This window comes from Schistocerca americana, chromosome 1, assembly GCF_021461395.2.
Source record: "Schistocerca americana isolate TAMUIC-IGC-003095 chromosome 1, iqSchAmer2.1, whole genome shotgun sequence".
NCBI classification, from domain to species: Eukaryota; Metazoa; Arthropoda; class Insecta; order Orthoptera; family Acrididae; genus Schistocerca; species Schistocerca americana.
Window position 1 is genome coordinate 273,514,303 of NC_060119.1, and position 23,551 is coordinate 273,537,853.

The following is a 23,551-nucleotide window of genomic DNA, read 5'->3' on the forward strand; positions in this document are numbered from 1 at the left end:
GCACTCTCCATTTGCCTGTTCGAACAGTATTGTTGTGACTGCTTTCTTTCGGAGTTCAAACAACTTTACTGCTTTTAACTGTTGACCGCAAAATATAATTTTATAATTAAGTATTGGTATCGGATAAAAGCGAGTATAGCTTGTTGATGTTATGGTGCTGATAGTCACTACATTTCTTATTGATCTAATCCGGAAACATACTTTACTCAATTTGATACTGGTTTACATGTTTTCTTTGCCAGTTTGAACAATATGTAGTGCTTCCACATGAGTGTGTCAGTGATGGAAACCCCTAATAATTTGATGTCATTGATGAATGCAACATGGTATAATGTGGGAACCAGTGGAGTTTTTTCTTAGTAGTGTGGAAGGTCGGGGAGACTTTAGTCTTTTCATTAAGGAGCAGTTCATTTGATTTAAGCTATGAGTTTAGTTGGACTGTATTTTGATTCACCACAGTGTGAAATAGTTCTTTTTGCCAGATATGAGAATTATGGCAACATCAACAAAAAAAAAAAGATTCTGTTGGAGAACAAGCTTAATGGAAGATCTACTGCAAAGCAAAAACAATTAGGAACCTAAGACTGAGCTTTGTGGAACCCGATATTTTATAATTTCTGTGGATGAAGAGCAGAGCTGACTGTTCATGAAGGCCTTGTCTCATTTTTTTATTCATTTGTTTTTGGTCTTTGAGATAAATTTTAAATCTCTCATGGATTGTTTCTCTTAATCCATAGGAATAAATGTTTTGCAACAACATGGTGCCGTTGACCATGTCAAATGCCTTTGTGAAATGAATAAAAATGCCTGTGGCTCATAGATTCTTATCAGGAAGACTGAAAGTAACATCTAGGGATTCCTGTACTACAGCTTCCATAATTTTCTTTTCTTTTGTTCCCTTTTTTGTATTGGTGTGACTTTCACAGCTTTGAGTTCATTTGGAAATGTGTCATTCAGGATTGAGGAATTTATTACTATTTACAATTAGAATGGTGGTTTATGAATAAGCTTGCACATGTGGGTGAGGAGGCACGGGATTGTATCTGGTCCTGTGGATGACTTTTTCGTTAATTTGGTTTTAATTAGTTTTACTGTTTGTTACTGATGTCAGTGGTAAGAACAGCATGTTAGTGCAGATATCTCTCCAATCCCAGACAGAGTCTCGAGACGAGTAACACCATGCAATCATTTCACTGAAAGTAACACCATGCAATCATTTCACTGAAGTCATCTGTGAGACTTTCAACAGTTTTATTGAATTAGTAGTTGAATTCATCTGCCATTTCTTTTTTATTGAAAGCTAATCTCCAATTTACTTGGTGCCTGTTTGCTTCTGCCAGTATTTATATTTATAAGTTTACACATGCATTTACTTTAGTTTGATGATGATTTGAGCAGTTTCATTAAATCATTCACATAAGAAATTATAGATTTTATCATGGTACCAGAAACAAACAAATGTCAGATTTGTGAGATATTCACAGGTTTGGTGTCCTTAAGAACACCCTCCAATCCTGGAAGGTGCATAATGTTTTCAGCGGAAGCTTGGGTATGTGCCTTGCATGTTTCACACTTTTTCCTGATTGGTTTTTCCCCAAAGTGAAAGTAGTTCAGATCTAGATTTTTGCTTACATTGTCTTCAATCTGAAGATACGCAAAACTCAGATTCATGGTCATTTGGGATGAAGTAACTTGTTTCAGCATAAGGTTAATTGTTTGAATCAGAGTTGTATGGATCATTGAGAATCTTCCCAGTTTCAGCATCTATAAGCAGCCAGTTAGACTATTTTCACAAAGTCATATTGCTGTAAAACATTATGTATTTCTCTGAGGTTATGTTGTAAGACTAACAACCAATGGCAACTTTTATAAGAAAGCTTTTTGTGAATAGAAGAAAACTCTACTTTTTCTTTCCTGGTCACTTTTAAGTTTTCACTTACATACTGGCTGGGTCAAAACACTTACATGTATTGACATTTTATCTTGGAGCATAAATAATGCACAACACTTCCTCCAGTATTCAGACAAAGATGAAATGAAGATCACTATGACTTTCAGTGTTCTCTTTATGTCAGTCACTTCTTTCCCCTCCACATGTTTTAGAGAAATTTGTCAGTTCCTTTTCGGTAGGAAGATAACCTGTTTTCTGATACATCTGCTTTCTCACTCACTCAGAATATGTTTATCTACTACATATCCTACATACCACTTACTTTAACACCGAAATACTTGGAGTGTCTGTTCATTACGGGTACGAACTGTAAGCTTTCATTCCACTGATCTTAACTCACATTGACAGCTGACATTGTACTTTATCTCTTCCCATTCTATTTTTCTATGGTCTCATTGCATCACTACTGCACTGTTATTTCAGTGTAGTTTAAATTAACACTTGGATTTCCGCAACCCTTTTCTCTCTTGACCTAGTTCCTCTATCCCTTTCCTTTTTCCTATTATTTATGCTTCCTCTGTAGTTGACTTATCTCCATCATTACGTGTATTCCACAGTTTGACACAAGCTTGATAGTGGTGAATTTGGAAGTTGTATTTTGCAGGTATATTTTTCACTACCCCCTCTACTGTTTATTCCCTTTTATCATATCAGGTGAAGTGGCACTGTGGATAAGGTATTGGACTGGCATTTAGGTGGATTGAGGTTTCAAATTTCCTTCTAACAATTTATACTTCTTTTTTCTGTGGTTGCTCTAAGTTACTTAAGGCAAATGCCAGGATCATTCCTTTGAGAAAGGACACCAAAAGTTTCATTCTCCACATTGTTCCAAACTAAGTTTGTGCTCTCTTCTGATTTTGTGAACAACAGGATATTAAACCCTGATCTTCTTTCCTTTGCTATATGTTACTTACTGTAATGCAGCATGCAGCTGGCAGCATCCATTTAATCACGTGCAATTATTTTTCATTTGTTGTTTTTATTGTACCAATTTTCATATCGCTTTCCTTTTTAGAATGAAAAATGCCAAGTTACACTGTGGTTCTGAGTTCATGTTATATCTATTATGTCTCCCTAACGGATTGGGTAAATCAGTTCAAAGATTGGATGAAGGCAATGGTATACTTCCTCCAATCAGACCATGACTTGTAAAGCACTGTGGTCTTCAAACTAACCTTAAAGGCTTACATCAGCTTTAATATATATAAAAACACAAACACCATTAAAACAGGCCTTTTGAAGCCCCAATGGTACTGACCAGCCACCATGTGTTTTGCAGGCATATTTTTCACTACTCCCTCTGCCGTCAACACAAACGCTGTCCAAACAGGTCTTGAAGGCTCAAGGGTACTGACTGGCTGCTGTGTCATCCTTAGCTGTTAGGCATCACTGGATGCAAATATGGAGGGGCATGTGGTCAGCACACTGGTCTCCGGCCGTTCTCAGCTTTTTTGTATAATACTTAATTTATCTGCAGTCAAACAATAATTAATTCTTAGTTATGTGCAGTATTTGGATGCAATCAAAAGACTTACTTTCGCTTTTACAGTAAATTAATTTTGTCCTTTGATTGGAGAACTATATAATAGTCCAGACCAATTCCAAATTTGATGACAAATATTGTGAGTGAGTTGAATGTGTGAGGGTAACTCTGTTGAATGCATGATGAATGAAAAATTTTGAGTTTGCACTATAATAGGTTGAACACCTCATTACCATCATTTGCATTTGTCAGATAGCTTCCAGTCCTATTTTAGCTGTATTTCATAAATATAATGTTTCAGAAACTAAATTTATGGAATGTCTAAAATTTTTGCACAGCTAAACTTGTACTTCCAATGCATGGAACTCTATCTTCTTTCACCGCAGGTCTACAAATTTTTGTGTTTTGTTACAGTGTACACACACACACACTGAATTATGCTTTGAGATATATTGTATGTGTATGTACATTGTCTGTTTTATTCCTTTAAAAGATTTTAAATACATCTTCTGTCCTTTTTGTAATTATCATTCTAATTACCCTCTTCATATACTACTATACTTCTGTTGTGCTTCACCTGTCTGTTTGAAATATGTATTTTTCTAGTTACTTTACTCCTACTGTTAAAGAGCACTTTTGCATGACTTTCTTTCTGCTGTACCCAGACTTTGTTTTGTGCACAAATTTATTTACTGTCTTCTCAGTTCTGGGACTACAGATGGCTGTATGACTAAGTCTTCTTGGCTTGGAGAAACTTGTCGGTAAGTGTAGAGAATTATTTGCAACTTGTTATGAAAATCTGATAATACAAATTACTTGATTTCTCTTATTACTATATCTAAAAACGTTACCATGACTGATGTACATAAATAATTTTGCTAATATCTTTGTTTAATTTGTGATTTACTTTTATTTGATAATGGCCTGTTGTGATTAGGCACCGCATCATTGAGAATGGAATCAAATAATGAAGTTAATTTATTTATTTACTTGCAGCAAATCTAATACTCTCTTTCACCATTAACAACAAACAGGGATAATAGACCACTGATGAAAGTGGTGCATAAGTGAATTTAAACACCAGACATGCAGCCTAGCTTCAGAGATTTCTCTCTTCTCTAATTTTAAGGAGAGGGAGGGACAGTGATGGATGAGTATAGATGTGCATGATCATGAGCAATTGCCACAGATGTTAGTGAGGGTAGTGATGCCTTAATACCATGAATGAAATTGGATAGGGTTGAAGAAGAGTGGGGGACCTAGAGAGAAAGGGAAGTTTCAGAGACAGTGAGTGAAGTGAGCAAGCTGAGATTGGAATTATGATTAGAGGAGCAGAAGTAAGTATGAAGCTGGCAGGGGAAGAAGAAAAGGAAGGAAAAAAGGATAAAAATAAGGAACTAGAAGAAGACAGGCACTGGTGGAGATTGAGGAGAACAGGGACCTGCTCAATTCATAGTTAGTAATACTGTGTTATATAGGGAACCATAGGCTGCAGACAAGTTTTTAAAGTTGTGCCCATTGTGCTGACCATCATGTTCACAATAGTGTGATCGAAATTGCCCTGGACCACTGGTTAGCAGAAGCATTTGGGCAATGCGCAAATCCGTTTTTACATGCGCCATCCATCTGCTGTGACAGACGGGCTAGCACTGAGCAAATGACACATAAACCAGCATACAGAGAACCACAGACTGTGTGTAGCACCAAGAAATAGTATATCTCACACTCACCTCTTTGTAAAGCATTGAGTTATCCTCAGAAAGCCATGTGGTAGCAGATATTCTTCGTAGCAGGCACTTCCTGCACGATGCCTAGCAACACGCACTCCAGGGCACACTTTCCCAAGTTTTGTTAGCAATGGTGTGATATCAGGCATTAACTAGCTTGCCATGTTGATTCACATGCTAGGCCGAGGTGGTTAGCAGCCAGTTTTATTCACAAATACTTGAATTTTTAGTGTAAAGAATGTAACAACTTCCAGTAAACTGGAAGTTTGTAATTAGTTTAGGTTAAAACCAGAAGACAGCAAATGGGTTAGCCAGCTTGATAACACATATCAGTCTAGCGGCACACAATATTTTCCTTTGAAGAGTTGGCAGCAGATAAGAAAGGGCTCCAGATGAGTTCATGTGTGCAAAAAATGCTCGCCAGGGACTAAAGATTACATGCATGGAATATCCAATTATTGGAGTCTGTTGAACTGAACCAGTGGTACAGATTGCATTCTAAACCTTGTATCAGTTGGCAAAGAGGTGAAACGATAACAGCCGGACAGTGTGGCCGAGCGGTTCTAGGCGCTTCAGTCTGGAAACGCACGACCGCTACAGTTGCAGGTTCGAATCTTGCCTTGGACATGGATGTGTGTGATGTCCTTAGGTTAGTTAGGTTTAAGTAGTTCTTAGTTCTAGGGGACTGATGACCTCAGATGTTAAGTCCCATAGTGCTCAGAGCCATTTTTTGAAACGATAACACGTGTGTACCCACTGTACTAAGTAGGCCCCTCAATGAATGCACTGGTCATTAACAGTGTTAGAAATTTACAGACTGGGGATAATTAATGACAAAGTGATTTGGTGGACACTATTCACTGAACAGTATCATTCTGGGAACAGTTTTTAGTAATTTGCTTCTTAAGGTCAACTAATTACATTGAAAACGAAGAGATCAGTTACTGTACACATTGGAAGAAACCAATGTCGGACACATGAAATCTGGAGCATATTAATAGTTTTTAGTTTTTGAGGCTTAGCTATTTTATGCCAGTGTTGACTTCAGAACTTGTTGGATTTTCAAGTTACAATTCAGTCCCTATACAGCATCAAACATTTGCTTATCCAAAATTAGAGATGGAAATATTATTGTCAGCATCAAAGTGACCACTATAACTTGTCAATGAGATTCTTCCTTTTAATGGAAGACATGTTTTATTCTGGGATATGTAGTAAGTTGTTACATGTGATGTATGCCCTGGGCAATTCTGCTCTGTCCATTCCTATGTAACATTTATTTGGAGCAGATTAGTTGGTGGAATATACTACCATTACGATACCTTCATATTGGTAGACATTTGGTGCATAGTCCTTTCCATATAGAAAGCTGTAAAGTGGTTCCAGTAAAGGTGGAATGTAGCACTGTTGCTTTCATGAATGACAGTGCATATAGTGAGATAACCTATGCCAGTGGCAGGACTGGAATATAAAATAATAAGTGGGCATAAGGAATAGGTTTTGTGTATAGATCTTTCACAAAAATGTGACTCAGATAAGGATAGCGCAGCGCACTACCCACCAACGAAAATGTTAATAAAATTGAGAACATTGCACTTACTGTTATCCAAACAGTTGTTACTGATTCTGTTAATATAATCGGTATCTCACACACATCGTGCAAAGCAATTTTGATTTACAGGTTAGGCTTAAGTGGTTAGCAGCCAGTTTTATTCACAAATAGCTGAATTTATAGTGGAAACAACGTAACAAAGGCATTGCTGATGAATTGTTGTTTGACACTACTGTCACCGTATACTTACTTTAATACATTACAATACATGTTGCAATGTGGATGTATAATTATAACATCAAAGCAAATTCAGTTATTTCAATGAAAACTGCTTGCAGAGCCATGGGTGTAAAGAAATAAGAGATAAGCATTGCAATTTCAACTAATAGACAAGAGGTTCCTTTTTATTGTGGTGTTTTTCATTTCCAATGGCATGGTGAACTAGAAATTCACCCTGCCAGGTAGTACCTTCAGTGGTAAATATTCACTTGCAGTTTTGTTATATTTATACACAATAATCCCCTACTTCAGAAGCAAATAGTTGAATATTTTAGTCTTCATAATTAGTTCTCAATATATTTCAAATGTTTTGTTCTGATTGAGGAACATTTTTCACATCTCTCACACATTCAGACTATTTGCTTGGATCTAGTGTAGTTTCTACATAATGCTTCACTTGTTCCTATATATTTCTTTCTGTGAATAACTGTTCTATAGCACATTTAATGTTGAGTGCAATAGAAAATCGTCCTTTACTGTGGTTAGCTGATCAGCTCAACTCTGTGTCAGCTTCAGAGCAAACACTGCCCATATCAGCCAAATCATTATTATTCATTTAAAATTGAGTTTTGCTTGCAGTAATATGGAAGCATGAGGTAACTGGACCACAGTTTACAACATGAGCTTCTCCCGTTTTATTGCAAAGCTTGTAGTTTTGTTTTATATAAGATAATGTTTAAAATAGTGTTATATTTGAAAATGAAACTTTCTCTTTGAACTGTTCTGTTTGAAAAGGTCTGTGAATGTCTGAGTTAAAAAGAAATTCAAATGAAAAAATTCTCACCAGCTGTTCCCAGTTGCCTCAAGATTTAGGGTAACTGAACTCTGCCTCTCTATACTACATGCAAGCAGTGTTATTCTTGCCTGGGGTATATGCACTTGCTGAAAAACATTAAAGTTATGCAGCAAAATCACATTTAGTTCCATAGCTACATTATTACCAATGTCAGGGGAGTTGTATTGTAGCCCAGTTTTTGTAATAATAAACCATCAAAGCCAGTTTTTGCAGCAATAAAACATTAAGCTGTAAAACATGGGTGGTGTGAGGTGGCAGCTTTATGATAGTAACATTCTTGAGCTATCTCAATCAATTTACTTGAAATGTAGGTTGCATGTCTATCATAAATTAATAATGCTGGCCTCCGTGAGCAATTGTAGTTTGTTTTGTTTGGTGCAATACTCCACAATATGCGGTACATTTTGTTTTATGCAGCACTCTACAATATCCAGCACATCATCCAAGGACTGACAAAATCCTTTTTCTCCCATTGTTTATCTTTACATTTGCCAGATATCTCCATCGTTTGACGGTAGGTAAGGTGACAATGCCACCACCACTGCCACCACCACCACCACCACCACCACCACCACCACTACCTTGTTGTAGAGATTTGGTGGACCATGGATTGTGTTATTTATGTTTCTCATGCCATGTAGCACTTGTGTCAGGTCTTCGGAATGTAAGTAAATGCAGCCTCTTTTTGTATTCTTCTCCTGTATGTCTGCACAATAACTACGCCGATTAACAGTCTGTTTCATTATAAAGATTACGTTTAAATTTATTTCAGCCCATGTTTATTAAGTGCAACAGTGCCATAGAAATCTTTTTTTTATTTGAAACAGTGGGGTAACTGGACTCTTATGGCCCAGTTACCCCAAGCATTGGGCCCTGTTGCCCATTTCAGAAGTCTGTTGGGGGCAATGGTGCCACCAATGCTAGAAGGAAAACTGTAACTCAAGAATCAGAAACAACCACTTATTTGCAATCTCTATTGTCTAGTAAACAGGATGTTAAAAAAATTCCATGTATTGAGAGGTAGTAGCATGGACCAAAATAATAATAAAATGTCCAGAAAACACGAGCTCTAAAATGCATACCTTAAGGGCTATGAGCATTTGTTCATCTTCGCTAATGTTGAACATATCTCTAGCACTGCTAGCTCATTGCTATTATGAACAACCTACAGAATGCAGTAAACAGATAAGAACTCTTAGGGAATCTCACATTCTCTGAAAAACTCCATGTTGGTAAACAATACACTTATAGACATCAATGTGTGACACTAATGTTTGTACATCATTAATGGAGCTTGTAAATGCTTTAAAAGAACTTTCCTGCAATGTTAGTATAGCTTGCATATACCAAAGATTTCAAGTAGCCCCACAACTGAAGAACCAGTGGATTAAGACAGGGGAATTAGCTGGCCAGTGTACTAAACCTCCCCAACTGATACGTTGGGCATAAACCTATCATAACACAAACTGGTTCCATTAGAACTAACTTATGCACTGCACTTACACGGAATACTGAATTCTTTTTACAGCAGCAACACTGATAGATGTTTACTGCAAGCTATATCCATGGATAACAAGAGAAAGTGTCTTTGTCTTCATTTGTTTGCTGCATTCTGCAGAACATTTGTAATAGCAAAGAGCTTACAGTAGAAGAGATGTCTCATACAGTGCTTAAGATGAAGAAGTGCTCATACCTCTTAAGATATGCATTTTAGAGCCTATGTTTACTCGACATTTTCATCTTGTTTTGGTCCACACTACCACCTTTAAAAATATGTAACACTTTGTTTTAACATCTTGTATGAGATAAACAATCAATAAAAATATATACCTACTGGGTTGTGAGAATCAATCAATTCTCCGGGTTGTTACAGTGGAGAACAATTGCAAACATTACAGCCTAACTATGTATGACAAATGCTTGTGAATGAGTTTCAGTGGGTTGTTTTACACAGACAAAACAATTCAGTTCTGTCTACAGTATAAGGATTAAATATCCATGTATTCATTGTGGGAAGACCCCATGGTCCCAGTTACACTGTGCTTTCTTATATAAAGTTTAAGAGGTCCATTCAAGTTAGGCATATTCCTTATTTTTATATGTTGGTAAGCATTGTAGAAAAGTTTGATGGGACTGTTGTTTACCCATTTTTTGTTTGCATTGCCACTATTGAGATTGAGTTAGCTCTCATACCTCAAATGTCAAATTCAAATTAACTAGTAACATCTGCTTAAAATCATTCATGTGGTTTTGTGCCTCACAGTTAAAATATTCATGTCATTTCATTCCAGCATTGTGAAAGGCTTTCCACCTGTGTCTCCTTACATAGGAGTAAGTCCAACACTGTGCTACCTCCTGAAGGAAAAGAAGCCTCTCTGTTGTCTCCAGCTTGCTAAGGTAAAATATTATTACTGTAAATCAATCCAAGAAATATAAATGAAGAAAATATTTTAAATATAATTATTAATTTCACGACACCACTTGATGAAGTGCTATATCATTTCAATTACTGCCCATAGAGAAAGATGGCTGAAAAGAATATACCAAAAGAGCTAATTTTGTTTTTTACTGTTATGAATACATTGTGTTAAACAGATGTTTGTGTGGTTAATATGCTGCTTCTTCATTAATGAACATTATTTCTACTCAGTTCCAAGAAAAGTTATTCCTTTTCAACTAATAACTTCATATGTGTTCCCAGCCCAGTCAGTGGATATTTTGGTACCAATCTCTTTCATTTGTATTATTGTGCTTCTTCTGTTGTGAGTTGTTATGTACAACTTGTACCAGGCAGCCAAACAGACTCACACAGGGTCACCTGGGCAATAATGCCATTCGATCATTTCATTTAGTATACCTTCATTTCATTTCATATACCATGAACCATGGATCTTACCATCATTGGGGTGGCTTGCATGCCTCAGCAATAATGATAGCCATACTGCGGGTACAACCACAATGGAGGGGTGTCTGTTGAGAGGCCAGACAAATGTATGGTTCCTGAAGAGGAGCAGCAACCTCTTCAGTAGTTACAGGGGCAACAATTTGGATGATTGACTGATCTGGCCTTGTAACATCGACCAAAATGGTCAAAGCAAGGGGAAACTACAGCCATAATTGTCCCAGAGGACATGCATCCCTGCTGTATGATTAAATGATGATGGCATTCTCTTGGGTAAAATATTCCAGAGGTAAAATAATCTCCCACTTGGATCTGCAGGCTGGAAGTACTCAGGAGGATTTCGTCATCAGGAAAAACAAAATTGGCTTTCTGTGGATCAGAGCCTGGCATATTAGATCACTTAATCTGGTGGGTAGGTTAGAAAATTTAAAAAAGGGATTGGATAGGTTGAAGTTAAATATAGTGAGAATTACTGAAGTTTGGTAGCAGGAGGAACAGGATTTCTGGTCAGGTGAATACAGGGCTATAACTACAAAGTCAAGTAGGGGTAATGCAGGAATGGGTTTAATAATGAATTAGGAAATTCAGAATGCAGGTAAGCTACTATGAACAGCATCGTGTGAATGCATTGGCGTAGCGAAGATAGACACAAAGCCCATACCTACCACAGTAGTACAAGTTTACCAGGTGTAGAAGTATGAAACCAGAATTTCCCTATAAATGTTGCTAGCCGTAATTGTAGGGCCTGTGAGGCCACATCTGCAGTGCCATCTGCTTCCTGTAGTGGCTGATGATGAATGTCAACGTAGAGTAACCCAAGTTCCATACACTGGTATATCTTTCAAACCCGTAAACACTTCGAGTTTTGTGCCTACAGACTACAATTTGCAGACAGCATTGGTTATCTGTTATCATTTGAAGAAAACTGCTCCAGAATTGCATCAAATGCATGTCGAAACTTTTGGCAAACACGCTCTTAAGAAAACACAGTGTTTCAAGTGGTTCAAAAAATTCAAAAATGGTGATTTTGATGTGAGGAATGACAAGGGTGGGAAACCACCAAAAACGATTGAAGACAACAAATTGCAGGCCTTTTTCGGTAAAGCTTATATTCAAACTCAACAGGAACTCACAGAACAATTGAATGTGATTCAGAAAGCTATGGGAAAGGTGCAAAAAGTGGGAAAATGGGTTCTACATGAACTGAATGAAAGACAGCAAGCAAATTGAAAGACCACTTGTGAAATGCTGCTCTCCAGATTCAAAAGAAATTCGTTTCTCCGTCGAATAGTACAGGTAATGAAAAATGGGTATATTTTGAGAATCCCACGTGTTATAAATCATGGGTGAATCCAGGAAAACCATCAACATCCACTGAAAGATCCAATTGCTTTGGAAACAAGACAATGCTCTGTGTTTGGTTGTTTTTAAGGGTAGAGCCCCTCCACGCCCACACCGACATGATGGCCAACTCAAAAGGTCTTCTGCCATCTCTGCATAAGGGTTAGTTTTCACTAAAGTGAGGTATCACAGGATGTGAGTATTGCGATGTTTGCGTACATCTGGTTAAGGTTAACCATTTATACACGCCCATCTGAAGATATATTGGGTCAAAAGTCAAACGAAGGGTAGCGGTTTGAAGGGCAGAGGGAAAAAAGTGCCAAGGCAAGCTCCAAGGGAAAAAAACCTCTGCAATAGTTAGGTTGGGTAGTAAGAGCAGTAGCGGATGTCTTGCTGACTGCGACAGTTCATGCAAGGGTAGGCTATGTTAATAGTGGATACTGTGCAAGAAGATACTGTGTCAGTGCCATGGTCATTATAATAAAAGGGGTCCGGTGTGGCAACGCAGTGCATTGCCTTATGCCCTCTGCTGTGCTGTGTTATCAGTGACTTGGCATAGCTTCATCAGGCTGGTGCTGAATGGCAGCAGCTCGCTGTTGGTCAGTGTCCCTTGCTACTGCGTGACGCAGTTCTGCTGTAGCTACTGTTCGAGCAGCTCTGCTTGCTCGGCGTATGGCGCCGCAGTATCATCGGAGAGCTGCTGGCCATTATCTTGCACATGCGTGATGTAGGCTGCCCTTTTGACTTCTCAATCCCTTGTGGGGGCTGTCCCCATGGTGCTTGGCATCGGTGCCGGTACCGTTGGGACGGCGGTTGTCTTCTTGGCATCCTTCCCCTGCGGCGCTACTGGGGCAGCATGTGGGGCAGGCATCCAAACGCTCTTCTGCGAGTTTGCAGGAGCACTCACAGGAGTTAAAACCCCTTCTGCTGCTCGGAGGCCTTGGGCAAGGACTGCACACAGCCGCCTCAAGGCCTCTTCCTTCTCTGCAGCCATGGCGGCTGCGAAGGCAGCCTCCTCTGTTGCCATGATGGCTTTGAGGGCTGCTCTGGCTTCCTCCACGGTGGTGCTGATGTCGACGCCATTTCTCTTCTCAGGGGTGTGGGCTGCGTCCCGATCATCCGCCTCCGGGCAGTCATCCCCACTCTTGGTGGGGGGAGCTGCCTCTGCGCTGTCCCTCAGCTTAGCCAGGCTGGTCTACACCCCTTGTCGTTACCTATGTCGATGTATCTTCTGCTGCATCACTGTGGCCACAGCTGCCTCGCCACACCAGGCACAAGTCGGTAGAGCTTCTCTGCCACAGTCGCAGATGTGGTTGTTGTGCTTACTGGAGCGCTTGACGCACTGCGCCGCATTGCGGCAGTACTTTACAACATGGCCCTCACCCTGGCACTTGAAGCATTGGGCTGGGGGTCCGTGGTCGTCGGGAGAGCCTCCGTTGTAACTGGAAAGCCCAGCAGCCTCCGCAAGCCGGAGATGTTGCCCTCGCCATCAGCTGTTTGCACAGTCACAGCATAGAGCAGCGGCCTCTTCTTGTTCGTCCGGTTGTGCAACCTTGTGGTTGCATTACCGAACCTGGCTCACAGCAGCCCTTCCCGGACCGCTGCTTTTTCACAGCACCAAGGCAACCCCTTTAGGAGTGCCTTGGTCATCTTCCTTCCATCTGAAGGCACCTTCTAACATGCCGGCAGCTTGGCGACTGTGTGGGTGGCCACAGTGATTCTGATAGCCCTTAGTCGGCCAGGTTCACTGCCAGAACGCAGATCAGCGAATCTGTGTTGACAGACTCATAGACCACCTTGTTCTTGGTGCAATTCATCATTAAGTCGAACAGTGCCATCCACCCGCCTTTGCACTTAAACGTCGAAGGGGGAACAGGCTGCTTGCTTGGTCGGCAGACTCAGTTAGTCACACAACCGAAGGCCCCCTCGTGGCAGCAGGTTTCTTCTGCGCATTCTTCTTTCCCATGCTGTGGGGCGCAGAACACAACAGTTTGTTGGCAATGTGAAAACAACACATGGCAGTTTGCTTTTCGCGGCACCCACAGCACAGAACTTCATCTGGAGCTCTCCTCGGCCAAGAAAGTGTAGCGCGCAGAGGCAGCGATGCGCACACCTTGGTGGCTCAGGCCGAACTCTGTGTTTGGTGGGATCAGAAGAGTGTCATCTATTACGAGCTGCTAAAACCTGGTGAAACTATTAACATTGATTGCTACTGACAGCAAATGATTGATTTAAATTGAGCATTACATGCAAAACGACCAGAATATGGAAAAACGCAACACAAAGTCATATTACTCCATGCTAATGACCCATCATACACAGCAAAATTGGTCAGGGAAATGATCGAGGCATTCAGTTGGGAAATATTAGGGCATGCAGCTTATTCTCCAGACTTGGCACCACCCGATTGTCATCTATTTGCATCACTGGGACATGTTCTTGCTAAACAACACTTCAACGTGTATGAAAATGGCTCGCTGACTGTTTCGCCTCAAAAGAAAAAGTTTTTTTGGCATGGCATTCATAGCCTGCTGGAGGGGTGGGAGAAATGTATAAATAGCAATGGAGATTATTTTGAATAAAATATTGTTTATTGGTTTCAAACAACAGACATGTAATTATTGCAACAAAATTCCAGTTTCATACTTCTACACCTGGTACATGCCAAGTAGCTCCATAGATTATGAAGAGATCAAAGAAAGGTATGATGAGGTAAAAGAAACTATTCAGATAGCTGAAGGGGGTGAAAATTTAATCGTGATGGGGGACTGGAATTCAATAGTCAGTAAAGGAAGAGAAGAAAAAATAGTAGCTGAATGTGGACTGAGGGAAAGAAATGAAAAAGGAAGCTGCCTGATAGAAATTTTCCACAGAGCATAATTTAATCATCACTAACACTTGTTTTAAGAATCATAAAATAAGGTTCTATATGTGGAAGAGGCCTGGAGACACCAGAAGGTTTCATATTGATTATATAATGATTAGACAGATATTTAGGAACCAGATTTTAAATTGTAAGGCATTTCCATAGGCAGATGTGTACTCTGACCACAATTTATTGCTTATGAACTGTAGATTAAAAATTAAGAAATTACAAAAATGTAGGAAATTATGGGGATGGGGACCTGGATAAGTTCAAAGAACCAGAGGTTGTTGTGAGCTTCAGAGGGAGCATTATACAAAGGATGACTAGAACAGGGGAAAGGAATACAGTAGTAGACGAATGGGTAGCTTTAAGAGATGAAATAGTGAAGGCAGTTAGAGGATTTAGGGAAAAGAAAAGCAGCTATATAAATATCAAGAGCTGAGATAGTAAACCAGTCGTAAGCAAAGAAAGAAAAGCTGAAAGGTGGAAGGTGTATGCAGAGAGTCTATACAAGGGAGATGTACTTGAGGGCAATATTGCAGAAATGGAAGAGGATGTAGATTAAGATGAGAAGGGAGATATAATACTGCATGAAGAATTTGAGAAAGCACTGAAAGACATAAGTCAAAACAAGGCCCTGGGAATAGACAACATTCCATGAGAGCTGCTGATAGCCACTAGAGCTGCTGGGAGCCAGCCGTGACACAACTCTTCCATTTGTTGTGCAAGGTATATGAGACAGACTAAATACCTCAGCCTTCAAGATGAATCTAATAATTCCAGTGCCACAATTTCCGAACTATCAGTTTAATCAGTAATGATTGCAAAATACTCACATGTACAGAAGAATGGAAAAACTGTTAGAAGCAGACCTCAGTGAAGACCAGTTTGGGTTCCAGAGAACTGTAGAAAACACAAAGTAATACTGACCCTACGACTTATCTTACAAGGTAGATTAAGAGAAGGCAAACTTCCATTTATAGCATTTGTCAATTTAGAGAAATCATTTGACAGTGTTGATTGAAATACTCTCTTTGAAATTCTAAGTGTAGCATGGGTAAAATACAGGGTGCAAAAGGGCAATTTACAACTTGTACAGAAACCAGACAGCAGTTACAAGAGTCAAGGGACTGAAAGGGAGGCTGTGGTTGAAAAGGGAGTGAGACAGTGTTGTAGTGTATCCCTGGTGTTATTCAAAATGTATACTGAGCAAGCAATAAAGAAAACCAAAAAAAAACTTGGGGGTGGGAATTAAAATCCACGGAGAAGAAATAGAAACCTTCAGGGTTGCCAATGACATTGTAATTCTGTCAGAGACAGCAAAGGAATTGGTAGAGTAGTTGAACGGAATGGACAGTGTCTTGAAAGGAGGCCAGAAGATAAATACCAATAATAGCAAAACAAGGGTATGTAATGTAGTCGAATTAAATCAGCTGATGATAAGGAAATTAGATTAGGAAATGAAACACTTAAAGTAGTAGCTGAGTTTTGCAATTTGGGCAGCAAAATAACCAATGATTGTCAAAGTAGAGAGGAAATAAAATGTAGGCTGGCAATGGCAAGAAAAGCATTTGTGAAGAATAGACATTTGTTAATATTGAATATAGATGGTTGTTTGTCTGGAGTGTAGCCATGTATGGAAGTGAAACATGGACCGTAAACAGTTTAGATGAAAAGAGAATAGAAGCTTTCCAAATGTGGTGCTACGGAAGAATGCTGAAGATTAGATGGGTCAATCACATAAATAATAAGGAACTGGGGAGACAAGAAATTTGTGTCTCAACTTAACCCAAGGAAGGGATCAGTTGATAGGACACATTCTGAGACATCAAGTGATCACCAATTTAGTATTGGAGGGAAGGGGGGGGGGGGGGGGAAGGGGGGGGGTTAAAAATCATAGAGGGAGACCAAAAGATGGATACACTAAGCAGATTCAGAAAGATGTAGGTTGCAGTAGTTATTCGGAGATGAAGAGGCTTGCACAGGATAGAGTATCATGGAGAGCAACAATAGGGAGGACATGTTTTCTTTCTTTTTTCCTTTAGTACTCTTTCTTGTTGCTACAATATTTCTGAATATTTTTCAGGTTTCAGCACATTTTATTTTCAGTGCCAATAGCATGACAGTTTATTAAGTTGCTCAAGAATTATTGAGGTCTCATACAGAAACTGCCATGGGTGTTTTATAGTTTTGTGCTAAACCTAGCCTAACCTCATTGAATTCACCATCATTTCAAAATGCCATAAATGTCATGTTTCTTGGATGAATTACTTAGACAAATTAAACAATATTATGAAAAGGAAAGTTGCTACACACCATGTAGCGAAAATGCTGGAGTCGCAGATAGGCATAACAAAAATACTCTCGCAATTAAAGCTTTTGGCCATTAAGGCCTTCATCAACAATAGATCACACACACACACAACTGCAGTCTCAAGCAACTAACGGCTGAAAGCTTTAATTGCGAGAGTCTTTCTGTTGTGCCTATCTGCGATTCAGCATCTCCGCTATGTGGTGAGTAGCAACTTTCCTTTTCGTAATATTGTTACTTTCCACCCTGGATTTTCCATTATTTGATTTTAAACAAATTAAATGTTGTTAAAATACAGATTTGTGGGGCTGCTGAAAGGTTTCCAAATAGAAAGATGCAGGAAAGAAAAATCTAGAAAGCTAGAACAGGCTGTAATTATGAAAACTGCTGCATGACTGTAAAATGTAATATTTGATATTAAAATTTCATATTGATTTCATATAAGAGTAAAATCAATTACACCAATTGTAAGCTATAGCTTACAGCAACTACTAACAGTAACAAGTCATATATTTGAACAAAGAACAAACATGTCAAGATAGGCAACAGATTTAAAAGATGGGCCAAGTTTCCTAGCATAGGTGTTGGTAATTGTTATCTCTACAGCTTTATTCGTAGACAAAAGTCTTCTATAACCCAACAGTATCAGCTGTAGTTTAGTAGATTAAATTTGAATGCCAAATCAAAGACATTAGGAAGACCAAGAAGATATCATTTGATAATAAGTTCCAGGTAACTGTCAGTTTTAAGCCATGTGTGGTAGTCAGTGTTCTGTGATTCGAGTTCTTGACAGATGAAAATAAAAAAAGATACTGTTATAATTGCTGCAGTGCAAGTAATAATTTGAACTTCCTGAAAAACACCAATGGGGACACTCCTCATACTAGTGTAAAAATCACAATAGTTTTTGAACAATGTGGTAAGTCCCATTAAGGTATTGCGTAGAGAGGAGAATTCACACACATCTCACTGATGTGTCAGCTCTCATTCAGTCACAGTGCATATGGCAAAATTTACATGTGAACACTGTAAATGAGGTTTAGTTTGCAGTACCAATCTGCATTCTGGTTGAAAGGCATCCTGTGAAATATTGCAAAACACCTCTGACATCTATCTAGAACAGATAGTTAGTAACCCCACTCTTGATGGAAATATACTGGATGTAATGACAACAAATAGATCAAACCTCTTTAAGACATCCACAGCAATGCTTACCAAAGTACAAAGGACAGCTAAAACAAAGAGAAAGATTTATATGTTCACTAAACTAGATAAAAAATCGATAGTGTCATAGCGCAGTGAGGAACTTGAAACTTTCAGCACAGGACAGGAGCATGCGGAGGAACTGTGGCTCAAGTTTACAAGAACAGTTGACTCTGCACTGGATACATAAGTACCCAGTAGAACAGTTCATAATGGGAGGGAACCTCCATGGTATTCAGTCAATGTAAAGTAACTTCTAAAGAAACAGAGACTACTGCATAATAGGCGTAAAACAAAGTGTATGGCTATAGATAGAGAGATGCTGACTGAAGTGCATTTGGCTGTCAGGAGAGCAATGCTTGATACCTTTGATGACTACCACAGTAGAATGTTTTTGCTATTTCACAAAATCCAAAGAAATTCTGGTCATATGCAAAGGCTGTTGATGGCACCAAAGTAAGTGCCCTGTCACTAGCACGTGAGACAGGAACTGAAACTGATGGTAGCAAAGCAAAAGCTAAAATGATTAATTCCATTTTCAAACATTCTTTTACGAAGGAAATTCCCAGGAGAGCTGCCCCAGTTTAAACCTCCTACCACTGAAAAGATGAATGAATTCAGTATCAGTGTCAGTGGTGTTGGGAAACAGCTGAAATCGTTAAAATTGAGCAAAGCTCCAGGCCCTGATGGAATAGCTGATGGTAAACCTTTCAGGATGTGAAGTCGTGGTCCAAGAAACTCTTCTGTTCCTGATGTTTCGTCCAGGACTGTGCTGGGCATCCTCAGAGGCACTCCTCTGCTGCGTCTTACTGAGTCAGTCGGCAAGACTTAGCAGAGAAGCTCATCTGAGGATATCCAGTGTCGTCCTGGACAAAACGTCAGGAGCAGAACAGTTTCTTGGACCACTACCTCACACCCTGAAACGTTTACCAGCAGTTATGCCATCTGGTCATGAAAGTCTTCATTCCCTGATGGAATCCCTGAATTTGCAGCTAACAATAATCTATCATTGGTGCTTCTAACAAAACACAGTGCCCAGTCTGTGGAAGAAGACACAGGTCACAACCATCTACAAGCAGGGTAGTAGAAGTGATCCACAAAACTACTATCCAGTATCCTTAATGCTGATTACATCAAGAACATTAGAACATTTTCTGAGCTCGAAGATAATGAGATATTCTGAGCAGAATGACCTTCTCAGTGCCAACCAGCATGGAATCCAAAAACATCAATCATGTGAAATGAAACTCCCACGTTTCCTCACATAATGTGCTGAAGGCTTTGGATCAAGGCAGCAGGTAGATGAAGTATTTATTGATTTCCGAAAAACATTTGAGTCAGTACCATTCTGAAACTTACTGTCAAAAGTGTGATCAATATGGGGTACCAAGTGAAGTTTGTGACTGGATTGAGGGGATTTTGATAGAGATGACGTGGTATGTTATGTTGGATGGGGAATCATCATCAGGTGTAGAAGTAAATTCAGGTGTGCCCCAGGGAAGTATGTTAGGACCTTGCTGTTCATATTGTGTATTAATGACCTTGCAGACAATATAAATAGTAAAATCAGGCTTTTTGGGGATGATGCAGTTATCTATAATGAAGTACTATCTGAGAGAAGCTACATAAATATTCAGTCAGATCTTGATAAGATTTCAACATGGTGCAGTGATTGGCAACTTTCTCTAAATATTCACAAATGTAAAATTTTGCACTTCACAAAATGAAAAAATGTAATAGCCATGATTACAATATCAGTTAGTCACTTTTGGAATCGTCCAGCGCATACAAATCTGTGGATGTAACACTTCGAAGGGATATGAAACAGAATGATTGTTTAGGTCCAGTCATGGGCAGAGCAGGTGGTGGACTTATTGGTAGAATACTGGGGAACTGCAAAAAAGAGATTGCTCACAAATCACTCATGCAGCCCATCCTAGAACAGTGCCCAAGTGTGTGGAACCCACACCAGCTAGGACTGACAGGGGATATTAAACATATATGGAGAAGGGTAGCACGAATGGTCTCAGTTTTGTTTAATCCATGTGATAGTGTCACAAAGATACTGAAGTAACTCAACTGGAAGGCTCTTGATGATAGACATAAACTATCCCAAGAAAGACTATTAACAAAGTTTCAAGAACTGGCTTTAAATTATGACTCTAGGAAAATACTACAATCTCGTATGTATTGCTCACATAGGGATCATGAGGATAAGATTAGAATAATTACTGCATGCACTATGGCATTCAAACAGACATTGTTCCGGCACTCCATATGTGAGTGTAATGGGAAGAAACCCTAATGACGGGTACAATGGGATATACCCTCTGCCATGCACCTCACAGTGGTCTGCGGAGTATAGATATAGATGTAGCTACCCTGTTGCTGTTACTACTCAAAAGAAGAGTTCATGAATGACAAGCTAATAATTTATTTAGTTAACATAACATTTAGTAAACATAACTATCTATCCACAGTAAGTGTTATGTTAATACAGTATTAAAATTTTGTGTTGTATTGTTAAATATTAGTGATGGTATGTTATAGATTTATATGTAGGTGCATATATTCATAGCAACCAAAGTACATAAACCCAGTTCTAGTTGTTTCCTTTGTGTATATGATGCAATGTTTTAGGTTAAAAGCCATCAAAGGCAGAGTTGCAGGAGAACTGTAAATACAGTTTAAAATTATATATTGCAGTTTGACAGAGAAATGGTAATAATGAGTGGCCCTTTAACATTAACTTATTTTTTGCTGTTGTCTCAGCTAACTGGAAATCAGTTGTGTTTCAACTGAGTGTCATGCTGGTCCTAGTTTATTGGAATTCAAGCAGATGAGAACACAGTTTTAAATGTATATGTCCCCCTCCTTGATTCTTCTGATGACTCTGTTTGCTTGATGACCAACAGCAGTCGTTGGATATTCAACAGCATAATGAGCAGTACACCTCCACCTGGCTGTTGACTGCTGCATTACATTCCAGAAAATATATAAAAAATCACATTTTTAAGATATAAACTGTGGTCTTACTCATTTACACAGTCTACATGTCGTTTAAACTTCCGCTGTTAAATAAACTCACAAGTTTAATTATGTGAAAATTTTCCTCCATCACAACTTCACATTTGCATTGCAAATATTACCCAGGATTATAAGATGAAAATTGAGAAAGTAGCACACCACAGCTATTTTAACCAAGAAAGAATGTTCTGTATAAAGAGGTAGGCACACTGAACAAGAAGCTGAAGTGTGCTACTCTGTTGCTGTTACTACTCAAAAGAATAGTTCATGAATGACAAGCTAATAATTTATTTAGTAAACATAACTATCTATCCACAGTAAGTGTTATGTTAATACAGTATTAAATTTTGTGTTGTATTGTTAAATATTAGTGATGTTATGTTGTAGATTTTTTAAATATCTGAAGGACTACTCATTCATAATGTACAACATGATGTAATGCTACACCTGAAAGGATCATATTTCTAAATTAATAGATTTAATAGTCAAGCCGTGCTTAGGAATTCTAAAATTTCAGATGCACGTGATAACACTTTAAAATATTTTAAAGTAATGAGTAAACAAATTGTTGTTTCAGATGCATTAAAAAATATTAACTATTATATCTCTGCTAATGGAAGGGGAAAGAATTTTAGACAACTTAAGGATTTCCCCTGAAGCTGTTTACATTACATTTCCAACTCATTTTATGTTTCTTCGAAAATGCGTAGCCATTGCAGGATCTTCTCTGAACACACATTTAAAAATATTCAAACTACTTAAGTATGATGATATTTGCAAACAATAAGGTGTGGTCTCAAAATATAAATGTGATTTTGTGCTTTGTGGCATGAATTCTCAGTTATTAATCAGTTCAAACATGAGGGCTATGTAGCCAAAACTGCTTGTCATAAGCTGTTGTGAAACATACTACACAGATTATATGTAGTATATGCTTTCATTTGCAAACGTTCCTGTTTGATGATACTTCAGCACGTTTCACATTATTATTTTAACATGCATTTTTATTTATTTATAACATGCCTCATTACAATATTGATAGTAGATATATGTAGTGTGTGTGTGTGTGTGTGTGTGTGTGTGTGTGTGTGTGTGTGTGTGTGTGTGTGTGTAGAGTATAGTGTAATGTTTGTTGGATGATAATGACAGAAGAGAGAAGGTGAAACCCTTTGCCAGCACATATAGTGATGGGAACAACCGAATGAAAACAATCGATTCATTCGGTTGGTGCAAAACTCATTCAGTTGTAGTTTTATGTATTGGTTGAATTACCCATTCATTCTTTTGACTGAAACTAGTCTTTGGGAGTAACTGACTGAAAACAACCGATTCCGCCAGTTGTACTACTCATTCATTCTTTTAAATGAAACCAGTATGTGGGAGCAACCAAATGAAGACAATCATTGAGTTGGTCGGACTACTCATTTATTCTTTTGAATGAAACCAGTCTGTGGAGCAAAAAAATGAAAACAGTCAAATCAGTTGGTTGTAGTTTTATGCGTTGATTGGATTATTATTCATTTATTTTTTTCGAGTGAAAGCTGTCTGTGGTAGCAGCCAAGTGGAAACATTCAACACCGGGGTAGCACTGTGTATTGACTGAATTATTTTTCTTTCTTTTCAAGCGAAAACAGTCAGAAGTTTTCTGTTGATTGAACCATGTATTCATTCTTTCATCTGAATGCACTCTTTAGTGTTTGTGTTTTGATTGACTGATCTATCCATTTATTCTTCTGAGTGAAACCAGTGTGCAGTACTTAGTTGAACTAAATCAGTGCTCCATTATACTGTCGGAGGGTAGCCCTACCCACCAGGGCTAAGTGAAGACATATCTCAGAGGGAGTGCCAAAGTTAAAATAAGCATTATACATGTTCATTTAAGTATGTACTGAATGCAGTAATTTTCTTGTCATTGTTTAAAACTGATTCTTATATTGTGGATTAAGTTGTTTCAGGTGCCATTAATGCGTAACTAATTAAGCTCACATATCGCTGGGGTAGGCCTGCCATCACTTGAATTGGCGACCCCAGACAAAAACTTTGAAAACCCTGGACATCTGGGTCAAATCAGATTATTTTCCCAGGCACACAAACAGTCTGTAGAATATAAAAT

At 38.7% G+C, this 23,551-nt stretch overlaps 1 protein-coding gene across 1 annotated transcript in view; it reads left to right on the forward strand.

Moving 5' to 3' along the window:
* The window catches only part of LOC124621966 (potassium channel subfamily T member 2), a 700,004-nt gene that overhangs the window by 536,507 nt on the left and 139,946 nt on the right, over positions 1-23,551 (forward strand). The window contains exons 15-16 of the mRNA XM_047147499.1: positions 4,139-4,195; positions 10,080-10,185. Coding sequence (XP_047003455.1) covers positions 4,139-4,195; positions 10,080-10,185 — 163 coding nt within the window. The remainder of the gene's footprint in view (positions 1-4,138; positions 4,196-10,079; positions 10,186-23,551) is intronic.